The sequence below is a fragment of the Amphiura filiformis genome, chromosome 18, assembly GCF_039555335.1.
Source record: "Amphiura filiformis chromosome 18, Afil_fr2py, whole genome shotgun sequence".
Taxonomy (NCBI): domain Eukaryota; kingdom Metazoa; phylum Echinodermata; class Ophiuroidea; order Amphilepidida; family Amphiuridae; genus Amphiura; species Amphiura filiformis.
In genome coordinates this window covers 22,603,560-22,616,276 of record NC_092645.1, presented here as the reverse complement: position 1 = coordinate 22,616,276, position 12,717 = coordinate 22,603,560, and the positions used below count along the sequence as shown (strand labels likewise).

At 34.9% G+C, this 12,717-nt stretch overlaps 1 protein-coding gene across 1 annotated transcript in view; it reads right to left on the bottom strand.

Annotated features, from left to right (window-relative positions):
• LOC140140005 (chitotriosidase-1-like) overlaps nucleotides 1–11,606 on the bottom strand; it is a 41,833-nt gene extending 30,227 nt beyond the window's left edge. The window contains exons 1-7 of the mRNA XM_072161816.1: nucleotides 11,570–11,606; nucleotides 10,471–10,658; nucleotides 7,456–7,548; nucleotides 6,296–6,448; nucleotides 5,777–5,901; nucleotides 4,539–4,692; nucleotides 3,187–3,262 (exon numbers count right to left, since the gene is read on the bottom strand). Of these exons, the coding sequence (XP_072017917.1) occupies nucleotides 3,187–3,262; nucleotides 4,539–4,692; nucleotides 5,777–5,901; nucleotides 6,296–6,448; nucleotides 7,456–7,548; nucleotides 10,471–10,575 (706 nt within the window). The 5' untranslated portion in view covers nucleotides 10,576–10,658; nucleotides 11,570–11,606. The remainder of the gene's footprint in view (nucleotides 1–3,186; nucleotides 3,263–4,538; nucleotides 4,693–5,776; nucleotides 5,902–6,295; nucleotides 6,449–7,455; nucleotides 7,549–10,470; nucleotides 10,659–11,569) is intronic.
• Between the last annotated feature and the right edge of the window lie 1,111 nt (nucleotides 11,607–12,717).

The following is a 12,717-nucleotide window of genomic DNA, read 5'->3' as shown; positions in this document are numbered from 1 at the left end:
CAATAACCTGCGTTTAAATATTTCTGATATGTCAACAATAAAAGCAAGTATTCGTAGGTAAATTTCGGTAACCGAATGTTACCTACGAATACACTTTGACATCATGACAGTATTGTGAAACACTGCCATTCATGCCAATGCCCATATTGGTACATAACGAAGGCCTGTATGTTTGCTATCAAATCATATGTCAATGAAAGTTGCGAATTCACATACATGCCCACCATGCAAAACTGAATACGGCTTAATTGGTGAAAAATATGTACTGAAATAGACGACGGTCTGCTCATTTGAAAGAAAAATCAGATTCAAAGAAGATTAGAAGGGATAAATACTTGGATTTGTCAACTGTCATGTGTGCTTCATTTTAAATGTTTACCGACCTTCTGGTTTCTTAGTAATTTGTGTACAAATTGATTTATTCGAAGGTAACTTTTGACGTTTTCGCTAAGGTTACCTACGAATACCATGGAAAAAAACGACTGTTCTCATTGTCTCATGATCTAGACAACACATTGATGGACCCTGGTATAAAGCTAATTGTAGTTGCCCTCAAACGAAAGGCCACAAGACGTAACTGACTCCAAGATGGACTTCACAAGTCTGCAATAACGGTTTTAAGCGATTGGTGTGCAATTAAGCAAATTAAAGTCACTTTAGTGCCTTTGTTTCTTACTTCAATCCTCTTTCAACCGTTGTGAACCGACATTATTAATACATGATAGGGTCTAAAGTATCAATAAACGCACATAAAGAAAATAATACATTCAAAGTGCTTTATAAAATGAAGTTTTGATTGCGATATCCACCAAAAGTCTAATTCTTACCTACAAATACTGAAATGTTACTTACGAATACAGCATAATACATGACATGTGTAATGAAGTGTCCCTACCAATGGAAATTAATTGTCAAAACTTTAAGCGGTACCCCAGGACACTATTATTACCCATATACGGATTCATTCAACAATTATTTATTATGTAAAATTGCTGATTAACTACTTGTATATCAAAATGAAGTGGTCAAAATCTTGCTAAAAGCATCAAAAATTTTTGATCTAAGGTAATAGCATTTATTCATTTGGACGTACCATCTGAAAGGGATCTAAAACTACCATTTTATTAATTCATTACCATAATAGCAAAATTTAAACCTATAAACTCAATATAGATATTGTTAAATCGCTCATGTTACCTACGAATACCCGGGTTTCTTCACCTTTTCATTGTATAAAGCGTTAGGTGTATGCGTATAATTCCTAATATTCTTGAAAACATATATCATACTCGTTCTTATACAATGTGTAAATTGATTCATACTCATTTGATAAATAAAATACAGAAACTGACCTAAACTTCATTTTCAAAAATAAACTAGCATAAATTGACTAAGATCATATTGATCGCGTTATAAAAATAAAAACAAATATTTTCTGGTTGAGTTAGCATTTTCCTGACACCCTGTGGTCTACATTACACGAAAAAAAAGCGTTAATGGGAATATTCCATTTGTTTTAGGTTGATTAGTATTGCGATAGTGAAAGCATCCTAGTGGTATTCGTAGGTAACATTGGGTTTTGATATCACATTTACTATCACACGTCCTGGATTTATTTTTCAAGATTAGTAATGGCACTTTTGGTTCCTATAAGGCCAATATGTCATCAATCAATGGGCAAAAGGAAAAAATTGTGGAGACATTTTTATTTCGGACTTTTATTTTTGGCCCGTGGACACTTTTGGTTGGATTCGACCATATATGCGAAAAAATCCGGATAAAAGAGGTTTTCCGACAGTGTAACGTCCAGAACGCATAACGTAACAAAAAGTTAGACCCACTCGAATCTTTTTATTTCTTCGATAAATATAAACCGGAAGGCAATTCAAGTCGATTCGTGCAAAAAAAATCCGGATAAAAGAAATTTATAGTGGGTCTACTTCAAACATAAGATCTTTGAAGTATTCGTTATTTTTTAAATTTGCATATAGGAGACAAATATGGTGTGGACGAGATAGCATTGGCCGAGTTTTGACTTGAACAGAAGGAGGAACGACTCTTACATAAAATCTTTTAAGTATTTGTTATTTTTGAATTTTTTTATTTCGGGGACAAATTTGGTGTGGACGAGATAGCATGGGCCGAGTTTTGACATGAACAGAAGGAAAACGACTTCCAACATATTGAATTTTTGAAGTATTTGGTTTTTTTTTGAATTTTTATTTCGGGGACAAATTTGGTGTGGACGAGATAGCATGGGCCGAGTTTTGACTTGAACAGAGGGAGGGACGACTTCCAACATATTGAATTTTTGAAGTATTTGTTATATTTGAAATTTTTATTTCGGGGACAAATTTGGTGTGGACGAGATAGCATGGGCCGAGTTTTGACATGAACAGAAGGAAAACGACTTCCAACATATTGAATTTTTGAAGTATTTGTTATTTTTGAAATTTTTATTTCGGGGACAAATTTGGTGTGGACGAGATAGCATGGGCCGAGTTTGACTTGATCAGAGGGAGGGACGACTTTCAACATATTGAATTTTTGAAATATTTGTTATATTTGAAATTTTTATTTCAGGGGACAAATTTGGTGTGGACGATATAGTATGGGCGGAGTTTTTACTTGAACAGAGGGAGGGACGACTTCCAACATAAAATCTTTCAAGTATTTGTCATTTTTGAACATCTTAAGGAGGGGGCAAATTTGGTGTGGACGAGATAGCATGGGCCGAGTTTTGACATGAACAGAAGGAAAACGACTTCCAACATATTGAATTTTTGAAGTATTTTTTATCTTTGAAAATTTTATTTCGGGGGACAAATATGGTGTGGACGAGATTACATGGACCGAGTTTTGACTTGAACAGAGGGAGGGACGACGTCCAACATAAAATCTTTTAAGTATTTGTTATTTTTGAATTTTTTTTTATTTCGGGGGACAAATTTGGTGTGGACGAGATAGCATGGGCCAAGTTTTGACTTGAACAGAGGGAGGGAGGACTTCCAACATAAAATCTTTGAAGTATTTGTCAATTCTGATCATTTTAATTTTTTTGTTACGTTATGCGACGAGCAGCCAAAAAGTTGTCCCTTTTCCTTAGTGCCAAACGGTTTTGAACGCATAACGTAACAATTTGTTATGTTATGCGATTTTGTTACGTTATGCGTCGTTACACACGTCCATACAAAGCTAGTCCAACGATTAGCTTCTTTGGTGGACAGCCCCTTTTGATCCAATTTTCTTCGACAGAATGACTCTAGCAAACAAGATATTAAAATGATTTGCCATTTGACATTACTGACAAGGAATGTGATTGTACAAATTCTACTTATGGCAATTGTATACCATACACAGTGTCAACGCCCTGTATTATAAATATTTTTTTCATATCCCGCTCCATACTCAGTTGGTGATCAATATTCTATTATTACTGGCTTCCAGTAAATGAGCGTATTACCTACAAACTACTCACATTCGCTTATAAAAGTAGACATGAAACAACACCACTGTACATACAAAATCTCCTAAAATCTCACACATTTTCCCCGACATTTTCTGATGGTATGTTCCTACGATCACATGCTGATGGCAGTCTGCTTGAATGTAAAAGAACTCACATAACATATGGGAATAATGCCTTCTGCAATTCTGTGCCAGCTCTCTGGAACAAATTACCTTTAAAACTTTGTACTTCACATAGTCTGGCCACTTTTAAATCCAATCTGAAAACCTATTTGTTTCCAAACTAAGTTTTTTATTTTTTATTAAGTTGTACATTAAGTGTAGCCTAAGATGTAGTGTAAGTTGTACTTTTAAGATCATTGTAAAGCGCTTTGTTCATACTTATGCTAAGGCGCTATATAAATTCCGTTTATTGTATTGTATTGTATTGTTGACACAGATAAAGCAGCTGGATGGGCTAAATGTGTCCTTTTATATAATTGTAATTCTCAAAATTAAATATATCACAATTTTTACTTTGGATTTCAAAATCTTTACTTATAAAATGCAGTAAAAGATATCCACAGCAAGCTGCAAGGCCCCGCTAATTAGTGTATTGCTTTTCGAGTGAGTGTACTGGAAACAAAACCCTGGTTTTACCTGAAAACAAATCGATTTTTCTTGTAATAGAAACATCATGGGGTACTAGACTGCACTACATGCACAAATCGTAATAATGTGTAGAATATAGAAACTCTGTGGTATCTGATATGATAGTCATGGTATGCTTAGCCTGAGTTGCTCGGCCTATCTCGAACAAAATCGCGATGCGTAGCTGTTGAAAAACGAGAGGATTCGCTGTACTATCACGGCAATTTTTGACACGAAGATATAGGAATGATGACGATGTGCCATAATCATGATAACACTTTATTACATGAGGAAATTTACATGAGTATATTACCGGTCTTATTTAGCCTGAAAGATACAAAGTAAAGAAAATAAAGAAATGCATTTTTTTTTTCAGAACATATGTCAAAGGTTTCTGCTACAAACGTATCAGAGATCCGTTTTGAATAACGTGTACTTACCACGGTTTGTGTCACCTCAAATGTGTCATCGCCATTTCCTGGGAAGAGACTAGCGTGATGACCAAGATCATGTTCCCACGGCGGATAATGGGTTTCATTGACCTTCAACGGACCTTGGAGATCAAAGGCTTTCAGATTCACAAAATCAAGATACCTATGATAAACATGATTAAACTTGATAATGGGATTACTCTATTAACATTGTAAACCATACGATGCGTCAATTATGTAGACCAAAGCCGCAAAGATGTGTATGTAAATATTTGGCTAACTTTATTTAAAACATTATATTGTCTTCTTGGCACATATATCAGTGCCCTCAATACACATATATCAGTTGCCCTCAAAATATATTTAGCACATACATTGTATATCAGTTGCTCTCAATATCAGTTGAGTTTTTTTATTGCAGGTAATGGTAATACAATATGAACCACCAAAACAATAAACAATACCACAAAATGAGCATAAAGTCGCAAGTTTGTAGTTTCGAGACGCCCTGGCTACTGCGTTGGTATTTCTTTCGCACCTGTTCAGCCAGTGTTATGTCTATATCCTTTGTGAATGGGGCACAATGGATCAATCTCGAAGGACATACTATACTGGCTTGTACAGGTGCGCGGCAAACAAAGAATATCAACTCAGTCAGCCATGATGTCTCGAAACTACCAACTTTCGACTTTACGGTCATTTCGTGGTAGCACTCAATCAGGTCACAAAGATTATTTATATAGTGAATCTTCTCTTGCCAAAGGTATAAACTATTCATTCGTAATCACTTGAAATGAAAAATCCCTGCTTGAATATATTTAAGAAACTGATAGTATAGTATTACTTATTACCTACCAGCAGTTCATTATTTTTTCTAGCCAATATGAGACAGTCGCAATATCTGGCGAGAAATCCTACAATGAAATGTCCCGATTTTGTCCTCATTTTGCGGGAGCATGTCTAATAATACATCACGGTGTGGTCCATGTCGAATCGACAACATTTATGACCAAATGAGAACAATGAGGGCGCTTTTGCATTAAATGTTAAGCCTTGTTTGTATATTTACGAGTGATGAAGATTCTTTGAGATTTTGATTAGATTAGCAAAGGGAGTTTCAAGTCACCAAAACGCCAATCAATTTATTAAACAGTTTGGTGAAACCCGGTGAATGATTGAACGATTCGCTGCGAAATTGAAAATATTTGCTGAATTTTCATAACTATCATCATAGAAGGGTTACTTACATTGTGAGTGCACGTATATCATAACCTATATCAGTGATATATTCATCACCTGGCGCGGCCATAGTAATGAGTAGTCTCTCTCGTCCACTTTCATGTGCTTCCGTGTTATAGGCCCCCAACAAGTCCTGCCGACAAAAATGCACTCTAAGTCAACATGTCTCATTCCATACTCAATACATTCCATTCATTGTAAGTCTTATCATATCGAGCATATTAGGAATGTACGTTTTTGAATCCATGTGTTCAAAAGACCATTCGTTATTCATCGTAGAAGTGATGATGTAACAGGATTAACTACCATAGCAATAGATGAATACAATTTTAGAATATATCGCCCTGCACTGCATCATTCACAGATCAAATTTGACCGAATAATTGAATTGCGGAAGAAAAAGGAAACAAGAACACTCCGTTGTCTTATTCCACGTTTTGCATAGGCACAATATGAAATATGATTCAAATCTTGACTAATGACTCATACTTTTCGACTTTAGCATGGCATACATAAGCTTTACTTACCTGAACCAAGTCCGCGTATCCGGCCTTGTCACTTGGAGCACCACCGCGTATACATGGGTACTCCCAATGTAAATCTAAACCATCAAAATTATATTTCCTCAAGTATTCAATGGAATAGTCGATAAAGATCTTTCTGCTGTCGGCTGTTTTAACCTAGAACAAAACGAATGTCACTCTTGGATTTGATTTGAATGTAGAATCAAGGTTACTCCCCGAAACAGTTTTGTCAGCTACCTTTTGAATTAAATATTATATATATACTGCGCCAATAAAGTATCCTTACCCTTGGAAAAATAATCACAATTTCCAAACTGAACAATATTGGGGTAAATTTGTTTTTTTAATAGATGCACTATGTAATTCTGCACATTATGGCGCCACATTGAATCCAATCTGACTTCATGAATAATCTGACTTCATGCAAAAATAACAATAAATCACTGGCTTCTGTCCAATTTATTTCTTATTCAACCTGGGGTGACCAATCAATGCACTGGTACTGTTTTCCATTGGTTCCCAGGTGGCAATTATGTTGCAATTATGCCACAACTCAAGGAAAGAAACCAAACAGTTAGGGGTCAAAAGGTTAAAATGTTATGAATTTGATATTGTACACAACTATTGATTTGTAAAACTAAAACTGAGTTCGTGCAAATTGCTTCAATAAACATCAAAAGAGGAGCTAGCTGTTTTCCGTGTGTGGGAATTGGGCATTATGACCAATGTTTATTAATATTGCAAGGTACCTATAGGGAAAATAGCTGGATGGTGTCCCAATTTGGCTATATTATGCCTTATGGTCGATACTATCGAGTGAGTCTGATATTTTTATGAATGAACTGTAGTATGAATAGTATTTGTGATATTTCGGCCTAGATACATTTGGTTAGAAAGATACGGCTTTCGAGAGGAGTGGATACGTTCAGTTGAGTATACCCTTGTGTGTGTGATTATTACGTAGTCAATTCACCACACACGGGTGAATGGGAGATGTCCTCTAACTTTTTCTAATGAGATTCCCTGCGCGTGCCATTTTGGTTCTCACGAAAAGTATTTTGAGAGAACGATTCTTTCAGATTCACCATGTAGGGAATTCAAATTTGGAACAAAGAATATCAACTCAGTCATTTAATGATTTAATATCCAATTTGGTATTTTACCATTTGTGTGAATCCTTCTGAAGCATGTGCCCTTCCTCCAACTGCCAGTAATGTCTTCAAAGAAGGGTTCTTGATCTTCAAGCCTGTGAATTGCTGAACACGTGTAATTACACGATGCGTAAATATATTTCATTCATTCATTGTATTTTATTAAGTACGTAGGCCTCCAGCCCATAGTACAAAGCAAACAATAATTACACGGTGACAGACATTATTTACATGCATATGAAAGAAAAATCAACAATTTAGATTAATAGAGAAACATTATGTATCAGAATGCATATTATACCTGAGTTTGAGAGCAATATAAATAAACTCTGAAAGTGTTTGAATAACATTAATATCTTCATTTTTCATCAAAGAGATAAACTTATATAATGATGGATTGACTCTATAAAAAACAGGAATGTACTTATCTCTTAAAATCCGAAAAAGGGACATACCAAAACAAAGTGATATTCATCTTCAACACTACCATCATTGCACAATTCGCAAAACCTCTCCTCGGCGTTTATTTTATTCCACCTGCCAGTTTCAATTCTGAGAGGGTGATCGGAACATCTTAATTTTGCCATGGCCCTTCTTTTACCAAAATTTCTAATCAATAATAAGTACCTTTCAGGAGCAAGGAGTGATTTGAACTGAATGTAGGTTCTTAATTTATTCCTTGAACTCATATCAGAAAACCAATTTTGAAAGGAAATATCTCTAATTCTGGTGGCAAAAATATTCAAAAATAATTTTAAATCACCAACATCTTGAGTTTGCCACACTACACCGAAACCAGACGTCTGCAATAAGTGTTTTATATTTGTAGTCCAATTTGTCATACCACGTTGATCTAAATTAAAAAGCATCAGATAACATTTCTTTGGGTATCTATCATTTGACATAAAAATTAATTTCAACCAATATTTTATACAACGCACAACCTGAAAAGTATACATAGGGGTCTTCCGCACTCACCCAAAGAAGCACTATTTGATGTATTGTATGATACCCTAAAAACTTTTACAGGCCTTAATATGTACATTCTCAATCACATCATATCTTTTTACACCCCAGATCTCAGAACCATAAAGCAAAATAGGTGCAATGACTGAATCAAAAATTTTGAAAAATGCAGAGAAGGGCAAACCACCAACCTTTTTCATTGCACTTTCTAAAGCATACATTGCTTTTGTTGCTTGCATAGCAAGCGTTTTGGTTGCTTCAGTAAAAGTATTACCAGTTGAAACCATTACACCAAGATATTTATAGGCGCTAACAATTTCGAGCTCTTTACCTTGAAAAAACCACTTTTCATACCTTCCTGATTTGCCTCCTTTTCGGTTTATGATAACCTTGGTCTTATCTACATTTACTGACATGCCCCAAGTATTACAAAACAATTCAAGAACATCGATGTGTTTTTTAAACTACCAACACTATCTGCAACTAAAACAATATCATCTGCATAGAACAATGATTTGACTTCAGTGTTATTATCAAGTTGAATTCCACGACCACCATTAACATCAAGAAGTCTTGAAAGCTCACTAATAAAAATTGAGAAGGAAAGAGGGCTAATTTGGCAGCCCTGACGAAGACCAAAGGGGCAATCAAAGAGATCTGAAAGATGTGAGCCACTTTTAATACAAGATTTTAAAATATTGTTTATATTACAAAGAATGTTATACAATTTACCATTAACACCAATATCCTTAATTTTTTTAAGGAACTTATCCCGAGGTATGCTGTCAAAGGCCCTCGAGAAATCAACATAAAGACAATAACATTTACCACGTTTTCTGACCAAAAATTTTTGAATAATACCATGGAGTGTAAAAATGTTATCAACAGTCATATAGCCTTTCCTAAAACCGGCTTGATTTTCAGGCAAAATATTATTATTTTCACACCAAGAATACAAACGACTGTTTATAATATACATAAAAATTTTTCTTATGACATCGAGAAGAGAAATAGGCCTGTAATTTGAGGGACTATTCACATCACCCTTCTTAAAAATTGGAACAATAATACTTACTGTCCACGAATCTGGAATGACAGCAGTATCAAAAATTAAATTAAAATATCTTTCCAACAAAGGCAAAATGTAATCAAGAGAAAATTTAAACACCTCAGCTGGTAGTCCATCAGGACCAACTGCTTTTTTACACTTCATTTTAGAAACAGCAACTTCAATTTCATGCCTACTTATTGGAGCATTAAGCTCTTCGACGTCACGATTTGGATCAAACAAATTCTCTTCTTCAACCTCATTTTGATCAAAATTCACAAAATCATTTTTTTGAAAAACAGTTTGAAAGTGATTAAACCAAGTAAATATATAACACGGAGAGTAAATACACACTGACCAAAAGTATTGAACCATCGCTGAATAAAGAAGAATTTGGCAAACTAGAAGTTGGAAATTTTTCCAATATTCTGTCGATTTCACATTGCGTTCTGGATGAATGTTCAACTTACAGTTTACCGAATTCCTTGACTTGACGTGTGTGTGTATTTAAGCAGCATTTATATGATGTTCTCCACATATTTCATACCTACGTTTTGATAAATGATTCGATCATAACAATATTCTACGCTATTATTTTACATTCTGAAACCCTGTAATCTTATTGGTTCTTAGTGTAGTAGTAGTAGTAGTGTAGTCTAGTAGAAAAAATCTAGAAATCTCCCCTTGCATAAATACACTTTTTCTTCAAGCGCAATTAATCAAATCTGGTTTTAATTTCTTGCGGAAATGTTCATTTTCTGTTTTAGTTGGGTTGTGTGACCGGATAAGATTTTTTTTTTTAAAGAGGATTAAAACTATTACTTTTTACGTATTTTTCACGATTCCACGAATTATTATGCGTATTTCCGATAATGCCTTTTAATTGTTTTAGCAGTATTTTTGCCTCGTCCATATTTTGTCTTTTGAAATACATCGCGTACTGTTGACAATAAAATTCTTACTGCAATATGTAGACTAACAAGATCTTGCAAAACAAAACAGATTGAACTAACCTTATAGTATTGCATACCAATGATATCATTTTCTACATCAGTCGGCTCAATATGGAATGTATCTTTGTCAACTCGAGCAAAGGCGTAGATCAGATGGGTACACATGTGTGGGTCGATGTCAGCTGGGGTGAAACTAGCAGGTGCTTGACGTTTATAAGCCCAGTTTGTGTAGTAACATACCAATTTGGCTATTTAATACAAAAAAGGGAAAAGAAAAATATCATTGTCCTTAAATAAATAAGCAAAACGATTGTAAATCATTGCGACTATAGTCCTGTATAATAAATAGATATTGCAACAATAGTCCTATATATACTGTCCAATAAATAGACACAGGTTCAATCTTAAATTAGATGGTCATATTTGACCCACCTCACTTCAAATATGCACCGAGTAAACACGGGGTTAGTTTTTGGCAATTTGGTGGTAAAAATGTGTTAAATTACAGATTTTGTGGAAAATGTGTTAAATTGCAAATTTTGTGGGCAAAAGTGTGACTCGTTTTTAGTTGGTATGTATTTGACATTGAAGTGGCGACAAGATAAAAATGCTGTAATTATATAAATCAGCAAAGGCGAATTACAGGCAGTGGCGTACCGTGGCTGCCCCAACCCCGGGGGGCTGAAGAAAATTCAATTTTGCCGCCCCTTCCTCAACAGCCCGAAAAGGTTGTCCCAATTTTTTTCTCGGTCGTTTGCAAAAGTGAAAAGCAGCACATTTTGATGTATAGTACCATTTTTTCAAAATTTGTTATGCTTTATCAAATTTTTCCGCCCTTTTTATTTACTAATTATTTTTGCCGCCCCTTCGTTTTTGCCGCCCCTGTTTTTGCCGCCCCTTCTTCTTCCGCCGCCCCTTCATTTTGGCCGCCCCTGCTTTTACCCCGGGGGCCCAAAAAAAAAAAAAAAAATACGCGCATGACAGGAGCAAGCAAGCAATGGTAAAATACTCTATATAATTGCTATAATCGTTACATTATCCTTCTAACGCATTAAATATGTATTTCTTTTTATTTCTTTGTTTCGTGCGGGGGTTTTATGTTTTTTACTCGTTTATTAACGTATTTTAAGAGGCATGTTGTAAAAAAAATTGCACTTACGACAATGCCAGTGGCAGAGGACACCTCCGGAGAACGACGCTACAGGGTGTATCAAAATGATTGGTACCGACGACTTTTAAGTTTTTACCGATTTGTTTTACTATTTTTTGTACCAGTTTGGGGTAAATTGTTTACATATTTGCAATTATAATAGTTTTATCTTCTCCAAGAATTTTAGATCATAAAGATAGCACATTCTGTTCAGAAGTTACATGATTCTAAAGGAAAGTAGGGTTTTTTACACTTTTCATCGTTACTCTGGATCAGTAGCACACCATTTTCAAAGCTCTATTTAACTACAAATACCTTGTGAGAATGATATGTTGAAAATGATGGAAATGTTTAATTGTTCCTTGCCTATTTCGTCATTCATGATATATATAAATGTTCTAATCAATATTTATTGGTTGAGAGTAATATTATTGACTTGAATAATTTAGGTGGGGTGAAATAAGTTTGTGAATCAAGACCTTCTAGGGCGGTAATTTAAATTGCAGTATTGAGATTACTATTAAGTAGATGGTGTGGCAGAATGGCTATAGGCTGTTGACAGTGTAGGTTAGGTTAGACCTGGTAACAGTATTCCACAGTGTTCAACACTTCAGCGTGCAATTATAGTAAAGAATCGCTGGTTAACACGACGCTATTGTGCAGAGAAGCTTTTGAAGACAGTTTTCAAGCGCAAGGAGTATCTCATGCAAACATGTATAACTTGCAATTTTTCACAATTTGATATGGCAAGTTACAAAACGGATTCATCTCAGGTGTTCATTCAAGTTCATTCAAGATAGGGCTTCACCTCATACTGCCAGAGTCGTAAGGCATGGTCTTCAGGAACTATCTTTCTAAAAGCATGTGTAAAGCAATTTGAGACTGAGGTGGGATATTGAAGAGCATGTATGCAATAAAAAGTTCAAGTAGTGAACCTATTCATCTTGTGTTGTGTAAGTAAAACCATGATTACGTCGATCTTCGTTTAAATGACAATAGCTCCCAGATACAGCAACCAATCATATTCATATTATTAGATCAATAAGTTAACATATGCCCTTTCTATTTATAGTACAAAACTATATTAATTAGCAATTTTATATTTTTGATATATTTTTGAAAATGTTACATAGCCCGGTACCAATCATTTTGATACA